Raw genomic sequence first — 11261 nt, 5'->3', positions numbered from 1 at the left:
ATATTATTTTTAAAACTAAATATTCTAAAAGTATAATAATTATGCATTTAATATAGTAGTAGTAGCTTTAAAATATTATTTAACAAATAATGCGCTAATTATAAGTAATTAGATTTAATATTAAGATAGTTAATTATATTAATTAAGTATTGTACAAACAAAAGTAGTTAGGTAGTTTAGTAATAATGCCTAGCCTAGTGCCTTAGGTCTCACTACTAGAATATCATTCCTCAATAGTGGGCGTGATTTGATAATCTGACGGCAACAGTGGGAAGCTACCCCGCACTTCTGCCCCAAGATAGACAGGCAACATTACCGATCTCGAAGCTCCCTACACTAGCCAGCAGCCATCATTGTCCGAGGATCCCCGAGGCAAGATACCCCGAACCTAGAAGCTTCTCATTTAAAGGTATGCCTTCACCAAGCCAGCTCCGTCTCGCAGCCGCCCGGCTCTCCCGTCCTCCTGGCTCTTATGCTTATCGTTTGTCCGGCACCCCCCAGATCTTCAAATCCGAACCTCCTCCTGCGTGTGCCTCTAGAACTGGCTCGTTGAATCACACAACATTTCTCTCTGTAAAACAGCAAGCCGCCAAGATGTCCACCATGCAAGCCTCCCACGGCCACAACCAGGCCTGCTGCAACATCCCTCCTGTTGTCTCCAAGGGTTACTCTGCCAAGGGTAGCTACGAGGAGATTGATGGCTTCAAGACTTGTATGCTACCCCTTTTTCAGACATGTTATTAGGGTCCATTATCCATTTTACGCAAGACTAACACACCCCCAGACGTAACTGGCCCCTCCACCGCCAAAAAGGGCATCCTCGTCATCTACGACATCTTCGGCTACTTTGAGCAAACCCTCCAAGGCGCCGACATCCTCGCCACTTCTTCCTCGGAAGAATACAAAGTCGTCATCCCCGATTGGTTCAAAGGCGAGCCCTGCCCCATCGAGTGGTATCCCCCCAACACGGAAGAGAAGCAAAAGAACCTTGGCGCCTTCTTCGGCAAAAACCCGCCTCCCGGCGTGGCCGGCAAGCTCCCTGAGTATGTCAAGGCTCTGAAGGAGAAGACGGGGGTGCAGGAGTGGGCTATTTTGGGTGTGAGTCTCCTTTCTCGTTCAAACCGTCGCGGGCGTGAAGCTGATTACAGAATAGTTCTGCTGGGGCGGGAAGGTTGTGTCTCTCGTGACGTCTGGGGATCAGAATCCTTTTGTTGTCGGCGCAGAGTGCCATCCTGCTATGGTTGACCCTAAGGAGGCGGAGGGGATCAAGATCCCGCTTATTTTGCTTGCGTCCAAGGAGGAGCCGGAGGACAAGGTCAAGGAGTTTGAGGAGACGCTCAAGGTGGCGAAGCATGTCGAGACGTTCAAGGACCAGATCCACGGGTGGATGGCGGCGAGGAGTGATCTGAGCGATGCGAGGGTGAAGGAGGAGTATATCAGGGGATATAAGACGGTGTTGGACTTCTTTGCGAAGAACTGGAAGGCGTGAGTGTTTTTTCGAAATGTTTGGAAACAGAAGAAATAGGGGACTAAGAAATAAATAGGGGTGGAGACAGGGGGAAGTTGTAGGTTAGCGCTATGGTCACGAAATGATGAGTCTTCAATGGCAATGCTATTCTTTCATTCACTAGGTAACCTTTGCTCTGGTCAGTCCCGCAAACAACACCTTTTTTGACCCCTTTTCCACTCCTGAAATGCAATACTAAAACTCGCTCGCTATACAACCTTTACAATCCCCTCTCAGGAGTTCTTCCAAATCACACTCCCACTCTTCCTCCTCGCAAAAGCACTAATACCACTACCCCCTTCCTCCCCCTGCTGCTGCTGCTGCTGCTGTTGTGATCTCACACTCCCGCCATCTCTCACCTCACCACCACCACCCCGCACACTCGAACCCGCCCCCTGCAAACTCCTCATCAGCCGATTCCCCAGACTCAACCTCGCCGCACTGATCGGCTCATCCCCCTGCACCGGCGGCTTGCTCCCATAACCCCCAAATCCCATACTGTATCCCATATTCATCGCCCCCGCCAAAAACCCACTCCCCGTCGTTGCCGTGCTCGCAACACTGCTCCCGCCGCTACTCCCATTGTTGCTTGCCCTCGTGATGGTGACTGACGGGATAGAGACAATGTGCTCCCAGTCCTTGCCGCTTTCCCTGTCTAAATGCGCCGGGGAGGGGTAAGACGTCTCATCTTCTGAATTCTGCGCGTAGGATGACCCGGTGTTGGTTTGCATTCTCCTCAGGTTAGGTCTACCCGGCGGTAGGGGTTGAGAAGGGGGGGGGATCCCGGTTTTGAGTTGGAATTTTGACAGTTCTGTCGGTGCGGATTTACGTCGGGAGCGGGCAGGGAGTGACGCGCTGCTGCTGCTACCTACCCCGACGGCTTTCTTGAGGGAGGCGATGGTTCTCTCCGAGGTTGTCATCACACGAGTGGGGGGGTGGGCTTGGGGTGGGGAGGAAACGGGTGAGGGGACGGGAGGGAAATGGGATATTGCTGCTTGGAGCGCGCTCCAGGACTCAACTTGGCCGTTGAAGGCGTCCTCTACGCAGTTGCACTCGTCGCCGGCCGGGCATTCGGTTTCGCCCATGGCGTGCCAGTCTGCCCGGCAGGAGGCGTGGCAGACGCAGCCGCAGGATAGGCAGGGAGAATACACAGAGGCGACGGGCTCGAGGCAGTAGACGCAGCGGAGCTGAGTTTGTGGGATCTTACTGCCGTAGGCGCTTTCGGGGAAGCAACGAGGGCAGATGCCCACTGCTCCACCGACGTGCCCGTTGGCGGGGCGGTGATATTCGACAGGGTCGAGTTGGATTTCGTGGATGCGGCAGAGGCCAGTCACATCCAAACCGCGTCCCGTTGCCAGGAGGTTTTGGAATAGCTCGTGGCGGCCACCGAAGCCCATCACGGGCGAGGAGGCACCGGTTGGGTAGTGCCGTGAGCCGCGGGGAGTAGGATCAAGGTCGGTGCAGTCGGAGTCGTTGCTGTTCCAGTTGTTGTTATTGTTATAGAGGCGTTCGTCTTTGAGAACATTAAACTTGAGGATCTCAAGACGAGACAGAGATTGACCCCACGTCTGGAGCAATTCGGCATATGAATAGCGGTAGTGAGTGTAGAGCTCTCTACGCTGGGGTTCGATGAGAGAAGTCGGCATCCAGCCATCATCGTCAAAGAGCCCTTGATCCTCTGGAACGCATGATACAGCTATGGGAACCATAGAGTAGAAACTACGTTTGACCCGGCCATCATTGGATTGAGATGTGCGGACTGTCCCAGGAGCTGTTTTTGGAGCAGCGGCCTTAGCACGAAACACGGTTGAGCTACCCCAAGTGATAGCGCTAGGTGCGAAGCTGCTGAGGATGGTCTCCGCAGGACTAGGTCGCTTTCGTACAGGACGATCAGGCGGCGAGGCAGATACCATGCCGGCAAGCGTCCGTGGCAAACTGGCAGCAATTGAGGCAACTGTCGAGTTGGGCTTGTAAAAGGATCGGGTGTTGGGAGAGGTGGACAGACTTTGTGTCTGTCGAGCTTCTCGAGCCTGACCGGGCGTGAGCTTGGGTAGTGTTTCTCTGCGGGAGTATGAATGAGTGCCAAATCCAGCCTGCACCTTTGCGTCTCCTGACGCCTGAGAGCCCGAGTGGCCGGCAGGTGTGTTCGCTATTCTGGAAGTCCCAACAGCCGAGTTTCCCCGGCTTCTGTATTTCATACTCCAAAAATCAGGATGTGTAGGGAAATATTCCAGCGAAAATGATGGCGCCTTCATAGCAAGAGGTGTTTCCGGCTGGGTCAGGCGAGCTTCGGCGTATGCCACTCCATCTTCCTCAAATGAGTCTCCGAAGATGCAGGCAAGCATAGCCAGCATCTGGATATCAGCTATCTTCTCAAAATAGTCGAACAGGCGGTCGACCAAGTCGCGAGCGAGTGGATGACAACCCCATTTCACACGACCGGCTAAACCCGCCTTTTTTTTCCGATTGGAGCGAGACACAGATTCTCTGGCGATGACCAATACAGACTGTTCTCTGCTGTACTGGACCTCGAGCGGAACATCTCTTCGCAGTAGAAGAGCGGCATATTTCCAGATGGTGGCCAGGTCCAAGTAGCCATACTTGTGTGCCACCGCAGCGTTGTGATTACACACCTCAGGACCGTGACCAAATATAGCATACTCCTCGGCGAACTCTCTCTTGGATGGTAGGTAGGCTCGGAAGTCGTGAATAGAAACAACGTTTTTCGGCTTGCCTGGTCTTCTCTGACTGGTTCCTGTGCCGGTTCCAGTCCCAGTGCCGGTACCACCTCCGCTGGACCGCACCGAATCGTTGGTGCTGAGGGGCTTGCGGAAATATCTCCCAGGCTGATACCAGAGACGGAGCTTGTGCATTGTTATTGGCTCCGAGTCTGTCGATGACGTTGACTCTGTGCTATCAGAATATTCCGACTGGTCATCAGTTGCCGATGTCTCGTCGTTGAATAGATGTTTGGGCGCCGATGAGTCCTGTGAAAGCCGTCCAAAGGTGTCAAATGCGGACTCCCCTTTCTGCTTGTTACTAGAGACATCTGGGGCAACTATAGTGAACAATGTGTTTTGCCTCTCTTCCTTGGTGGGAAAGAAGCAAACCAGTTCCCCATCACTGAAAAATCTCGCACCACATAGTCTCGGTGGCGGGGGTATATTAGGGCGTTTGGCTGGGGCTAGTGTTGCTGTAGGATCCAATTCACTACTGCTACTGAGCTCTTCTGACATGAACGCAGAGCCACCGGCAGGAATGCCACTCTCGTCGTCTTCACTAGAGCTCTCATCAGCCAAACCATCCATGTCGTCCAGATCCCGAACATTCTTGAAGTATGTTGTGCTGGTCTCAAGGTCAACCTCGCCCAGTAGATACGTGAAGGCAACAAAGAGACAGTTTTCCTTTCTTTCCAAGAAGCGGATGGAGAGTTCCTGAAGTTCATGTTGAAGCTTCTTGTGGGTCTCCTCGGGCATGAACGATGACTTTTCAATGTAGAACCTCGGCGCTTTGCTCTCGGGATAACTGGGCGGAATGTCAACTTTGACCTTGATGAAGATGGTCGCCTCATCCACGCCCCATGGCCCTTTCAGGGAAGCCTTCAGCGTCAAAGAGTCCATGTCGATATTTTCCCATTCCACGTTTGGCAGCCGACTACTGATCCGGAGAAACTCATCCTGTATCGTTTCGGGCCCCCACCACTCACTGTCAAATGCGTGGCCAAACATTCTGGAATCTGGAGAGTCTGGTCTCATTTCTGAGCCGGATCTTCTCTTTGATATTGTGATGCCTCTCATCCAGCCGATTTGAAGCTCACTCTTGTCCGCAGTCTTCCTCGAGTTTGACTTGCTCTTCATGGATGTAGCCCTCCACGAAGGACCGATCAGACGAGCACGGGTATGAAAAGCCATGCTCAGGGCACTTGGGCGCAAGCGGCTGCGCGTTCGCGGGCGAGGGTGGCTCATCGTGGGGGTCCTGCGATCTCCCTGATCGGCGTCGTCAACTGTACGGAATGTTTTGTAAGTCGCGCCCTTCCGAGTGAGAATGAGGTTCTCCATCAAAGGGGTCCCCCGTTCATAGCCGGCGGACTTCAAAATCGGCGCCTCGACCTTTTGAAGCCGCAGCTCATTGTCCTCCCCCCATGAAACAAGCTGAAACTCGCGGTCATCGATCCCATCATTCACGCTTCCTCGACTTCGCCAAAGGAACTCCTTGACTTTGTAATCGCCATGACCAGGGAAGACATAAACAGGTTCAACGGCACCGTCAACCGGATCTGTGGGCTTCGGGCGTCGGTCGTATAGATATAGATTGCCTGGTTCATTCTGTGGCATAGCCAACAATCCGGAGCCAAAAGGAGTGTGACGTGCCCGCCATACTGGAAAATCAGTGCGAACGACTCTCTGGAGCGCGTCGTCCTCATCGGCGTAGTCCCAAAACTTGATGCTCTTATCCAGTGAGCAAGTGACTATGCAGGTCGGTTTGGTACGGTTCCAATCAATGCCATAAATCTTGGAAGTATGTGCGATGATGGTTGTCAAGGGTTCCGCAGTCTTTCTTTGGTCCCAAATATGAAGATAGCGGTCGTGGGCGGAAGCGAGGACGTTGGGATCCTGACGACTGTACTTGACCTGTGTCGCACCAGCAAACCAGTCACAAAACGTCAAGGCAGGAGATCTTGGTCTCCGCAAGTCCCAACAGTGAACATAGCCATCCACGGCACACGTCGCAAGAGAATCGGGATGATGGGCCGAAAAGTTGATATCGGTGATGGCTCTGCTGTGGGCTTGGAGGGAATGTTCAACGGCCCCAGATGACGAGTCATCGCGCTTGTTCAGGTTCCAGACCAGACATCGGTGATTTGCTGTTGACGCAACCCAGAATTCGCGAGCGGCAAAGGGAGACCACTGGACGTCAACCACAAGCCATGGCAGACCGTGGCTACTCAGCCGACGAGGAGGGCTCCATGGAGAATCGAGATCAATGATGGTGAGGCCTTTGGGTCTGTAAAATATTAGATTCTGTCTGTTTTCTCAGCATGATAACAATGTGACTACTCACGATGCAAGGGCCACATCTCGCCCCGACGGCGAGATGGTTGCCGAGCCTACCAGGCCATCCACATGAATTGTGCCAACTGCATCAAACGTTTCGCTGTCAAAAGCCGACTTGACAACCTTCTCATGCTCTGGAGGCTGGGATAATCGATCAAAGGAGAAAGGCATGGTCGAAGATAAGGGCCGCAGAGCACTGTGAGGCTCATCCTGAGCGCCTTGGTGTTGAATGACCGTAGATAGCCCAGCGAGTTTCACTCTCACTGCCGTCTCACCACACCTCAGCACCTCTCCATCAATGGCCAAGCACCTTGGGCAGTTTGGATCGAAGAATCAACCTGATATATTGTCGTGTGACAATCAAAGAATCAGAGATGAAACTATATTCTCAGAACTGAGGGGTCAATGAGGCTCGTGAAAGCAACTGTCGTCAAAGTAACCTTCAACGATGTTGCAGCGCCAACACGCTTAGTTGCATATTACCCTTTGACAAGCTGATGAAAGAACCCCGGGATGTGCAAATGGCGGAATCAGGAATGTGATCAGCGGTCTGTGCGCTTATCAGTCGGCAGCCGTCCTTAGAACCCTGCCAGGCCTGGCCAAACATAGCCCACTATGACTCCATAGGCTTCCAACCTGTCTTGGGCATTTTCAACACCATTGTCGCCAGTCTTTTTCTTGCTAAGCATCCATCACTAGCTCTACGTCTGCGCTAAACTTCTCGAAAATACAGAAAGGTCCCCCAGACCTGATCCTGCTTCGTCAACACACACTTGCTAACGCAACCGTCCCACCTGCTGTCCTCGCTTCGGAGTTCTACCCCTCCTTTGACCTTCTACTTGCGCTTCATCTCATCTGTCCCGACGCACCATTACCTAAACACTCACCATGGCTCTCCCCAAGAGAATTCAAAAAGAGACCGAGCGCCTCATGGCGGAGCCGTATGCGCCCTCCGCCTTGCGTTTACGTTGAGCTTTACTAACTGTGGCGCAACAGTGTCCCAGGCATCAGCGCCATTCCCCACGAAGACAACCTACGGTACTTTGACGTCGAGATCCATGGTCCTTCATCTTCTCCATATGAGGGTTTGTCTCCCGTTTTTCTAGAATGAAGCTCGCAAGCATTGACCACTGTTCTAGGCGGCGTCTTCAAGCTTGAGCTCTTTCTCCCGGACGACTACCCTATGACACCCCCCAAGATTCGCTTCCTTACCAAGATCTTCCACCCCAACGTTGACAAGCTCGGTCGTATCTGTCTTGATGTGCTGAAGAGTGGGTATTCCCGAAAACCACGATAGTGAAGTCGGGACCATACTGACTCGGGCTCCCTTTACAGACAATTGGTCACCTGCTCTGCAAATCCGAACAATTCTCCTTTCGATTCAAGCCCTCCTCGGTGCCCCGAACCCCGACGATCCGCTTGCTGCTGATGTTGCCAAGAGCTGGAAAGAGGACGAGAAAGCAGCTATTGCGACGGCGAAGCAGTGGACTCAGCAATACGCCGTCCCGAAATAGAAAATCGGCGTGAGTCCTCCAGAAAAACAGAATAAAATAACAATACAGTTTCTTCCGCTATCCGCTATCCATACGGTGCCATCCATACAACAGAGACACGGTGAACTTGGTGGCGACGGCGTGGGATTGGGTGGGAGAGCTCTCTGGGTGTGGTGCCGATGGGCGGATTGGCATACGACTAGGTATATTTGCGATCACGAATTCACGAGCATATGGGGGAAGAATGGGATGTTGCTGCGTCACAGGTTCTGCGCTGAATGGTGACCCTCTGGCTATTCCTTGGGATTCTTCTTGGTGTATTTTTGCAATCATCGGAGAGCGTGTCTCGAGGCAGCGAATATCAACGATCTTACTAGGACGGATAGCGACAGCTTGCACATGACGGGGCGTGTCTCTCCACAGGCTGGAATACGAGGGTAGATTGTGGGATTCATGTGCAGTGAAAGTTGGCAGCTCGATCATGGCGATAGTATCAGATATACGACGATGACTGCCCGCAGTCTCACACAGCTGCACTCGGCACAGCTCGGTAGTTGTTAATCAATTTGGGCAACGCCGTGGACACAGAACCAATCGCCTGGAACTCAGCACTGGTAGCTGCATATCGGCACCTGGGCCCCACCTTCGAAACTTTGCTCATGATGATCTCTCGGGTCTCTTTCCATCGCTCTGCAGGGTAATACGGCATTGGTGAGGTGCCACGGTCCCTTGGAGGGTGGGGACGATAACTGCCGGTCTCGGTGACCCCGCCGAGGGCTGTATTTGGGATTCTTCTGATGGTTGAAGCTGGCGATGGCAATCCAGGTGTCTTTGGAGTCCTATTAGCTCGGGATGCACAGGTAAGTAGGCCCGTAGGGTGGTAATAAACGGCAGTTCTTTTCTTCTGCCTGGTTGAAACAAAGTTTATATCACCAATCCCAAGTCCCTAGCCGAGCCCGAGCTTACCAAGTGACAGGGCATCCCGCATTCTAGCGGAGTCCTGCCAGTCAATTGGAATTGACAGGTTTAGCTTGGCTCGGAGGTGCAATTCTGCAGGGCACCATCACTGATCCAGGGGTGTTTTCCCTTTTGAGCTGAGGGAGGGAGCATTCTCTACTTCCTGTCCAGGTCCTCCTCTTTTCAACAAGGGTTCACCAGACTTTTACCTTACCATCACTTTCTCTCGGAGAGCCACTCATTGTCATCTGAAGGCCCTCCGGACACACACAGAGGTCCAGCGCGACCATCACAGTCATTCACTCGTCGTTCACTCGGTTCTCACCGGACGCCACCTCGATATTTTACGACGGTCAACCAACAGCTCGCCTGCCTGCCTGCCTGCCTGCCGGCTCTCGAACGTTGCATTTGTTTCCGGTGTCAACGTTTCGTTTCCTCCAACGCTCTCGGCACCAAAACATCCCGCGCGGCCACCCAGACAAACCTATCGCTCGCCCAGCCCACCTGTCAACACCAAACACGCTCGCTCAGGCCTTCGCCTCTTTTCCGTTCGGTTTCCAGAGCTTCTGTATCCATCACACGCCATCAATTCCTCCGACATCCCGATGTCTAGTAGTGCGAGTCGCCCCGTAGCGGACCAATCCAATTCGACTGCCCTCGCCATTACCACTGGCGCTCGGACGATCCCAACCCTGCCATTCGGTAAACAACTTGCCCACTCGTTCACCTTTAACATATTCAACCTGCTCTGGGCGAGACCCGTCTCCGAAGACAAACCCGACATGCCGTCAAAGAAGGACACCGCCGCTGCTGCGAAGCCTGCGAATGGCACTGCAACCAGGCGCTTTGAGCTTCCAGCCCTCGACCTGAAGTTAGGCGCGCTGACCGACGGAACGGACATCCCTCCGCCCCTCCCTTCGCCGATACGAGAGGAGGCCGTCCCCACGCCGCCAGACACCCCGAAAGAGGCCGTCAAGTCGAATGGCACCACAACGGCCGCCGCCGCCGCTGCTGTTGCTGCTGCGGCTCCTGTCCCACCCATCGCGACTATTGCCGGTGTAAAACGCCCGGCCGAAGACAATCCCGCCTCCCCAACCTTGTCGGCGCGACCCGGAAGCATTCGCCGCCTCTTTAGCCGCGGGCTTTTGAACTCGGCCTATGTGGAGGGAGAGGGAGTGGAAGCGAGCAAAAGGACATCGCGGCCTCCTAGCAGGGGTGCCAGCAGTGTGGCCGATTCTCGGAAAGTGAAGCGGTCGAGTGGCTGGTTTAGCAGATTCCGGAGCGACAAAACTCCACTTTCTCCGCCCGCGACAGACGAGAAGAAGCCCACCGGGCCGCCGCCACCAATGATCCCGGAACTGACGGAGCTCAAGTCGAGCGACGACGCCAAGGACGAGGATGGCTTTGGCACCGATCTGTTCAAGGACATCAAATAAGCCATGCAACGCACCACAAAAACACATCAACCAACCGTCTTGGGACAGCCCTGTAAGGGACAAGCAAAGAATGGAATTATATCCAGGAAAAGTACCGTGGAAACTAGGGGGATGGGTGAATTTGCGACATGTTGATTGAAGATACCCGGGCTCGTTTCTTTGTAAACGGGCAGTCTGAATTTGCGACTGACGATTTCATTGATGTTTACTACCCCATTCTGTCATGTTTTTCTTTCTTTTTTGTTTTTTTCCTGTCATGTCTCTCTGTTGCCTTATCTTGAGGTGTACGACTCTTTTGCTTTTGATTGGGCTGGCACGCCTTCTTTTTCTGCTGGTCTATTCCTGGTTTTTGTTTCACGAACACGCTTCTTTTTTATTTCCTCCCTCTTACACACATCAGGTTGCCAAAAGCGGGAGAACCTTGTCTTCTTCATTCTCATGGGAGGGAGGGAGGGGGATTTGTTATTTTTGAGGACGATACATACATAGCTTTTTGACAAGGGGAGGGATGCGCAGTTTGGGGGGAGAGGGGGTGGGGGTGGGGGAAGGTTCAGAGCTCGACAACTTTACGATTTCATGGCTTTTTTTTCAACTTCGTTTTATACCATATTTTTAGCAGCTGAGCATAGTTATTGGGGGGGTGGAATGAGAATCTGAGTTTGGGGGGTTTGTTTTCTTTCTCAACTTTTCGTGTGTATTATGATATGATTGGTATAAGAAGTGATAATCACGGCCCAAGCCAAGGCGTAAGGGAGATGATTGACGGGTAGAGAGGCGAGGGAGGGAGGGAGGGATGGTGATGAAGGTCGTATCC

The 11261-nt window shown here is 53.0% G+C and overlaps 4 protein-coding genes across 4 annotated transcripts; 3 read left to right on the top strand and 1 right to left on the bottom strand.

Annotated features, from left to right (window-relative positions):
* Positions 1 to 236: 236 nt before the first annotated feature.
* QC763_120080 (uncharacterized protein) lies at positions 237 to 1666 on the top strand. The gene is made up of 3 exons (XM_062908594.1): positions 237 to 712; positions 785 to 1098; positions 1154 to 1666. The coding sequence occupies exons 1-3, from the start codon at positions 412 to 414 to the stop codon at positions 1487 to 1489; spliced, it is 951 nt and encodes a 316-aa protein (XP_062771703.1). The 5' UTR covers positions 237 to 411; the 3' UTR covers positions 1490 to 1666.
* Positions 1667 to 1671: 5 nt separating this feature from the next.
* QC763_120070 (uncharacterized protein) lies at positions 1672 to 7019 on the bottom strand. Its single transcript, XM_062908593.1, has 2 exons — positions 6569 to 7019; positions 1672 to 6511 (listed from the first exon to the last, which is right to left on the bottom strand). The coding sequence occupies exons 1-2, from the start codon at positions 6730 to 6732 to the stop codon at positions 1741 to 1743; spliced, it is 4935 nt and encodes a 1644-aa protein (XP_062771702.1). The 5' UTR covers positions 6733 to 7019; the 3' UTR covers positions 1672 to 1740.
* A 139-nt stretch (positions 7020 to 7158) lies between these two features.
* On the top strand, positions 7159 to 8538 carry QC763_120060 (uncharacterized protein). Its single transcript, XM_062908592.1, has 4 exons — positions 7159 to 7502; positions 7558 to 7646; positions 7701 to 7832; positions 7897 to 8538. The coding sequence occupies exons 1-4, from the start codon at positions 7450 to 7452 to the stop codon at positions 8073 to 8075; spliced, it is 453 nt and encodes a 150-aa protein (XP_062771701.1). The 5' UTR covers positions 7159 to 7449; the 3' UTR covers positions 8076 to 8538.
* Positions 8539 to 9616: 1078 nt separating this feature from the next.
* Positions 9617 to 10447, top strand: QC763_120050 (uncharacterized protein; the record flags this gene model as incomplete). Its single annotated transcript, XM_062908591.1, has 1 exon — positions 9617 to 10447. One exon carries the CDS (start codon positions 9617 to 9619, stop codon positions 10445 to 10447), a length of 831 nt encoding a protein of 276 aa, XP_062771700.1.
* Between the last annotated feature and the right edge of the window lie 814 nt (positions 10448 to 11261).

Source organism: Podospora pseudopauciseta, chromosome 1, assembly GCF_035222475.1.
Source record: "Podospora pseudopauciseta strain CBS 411.78 chromosome 1, whole genome shotgun sequence".
Taxonomy (NCBI): domain Eukaryota; kingdom Fungi; phylum Ascomycota; class Sordariomycetes; order Sordariales; family Podosporaceae; genus Podospora; species Podospora pseudopauciseta.
This window is presented reverse-complemented; position numbering and strand designations above follow the sequence as displayed.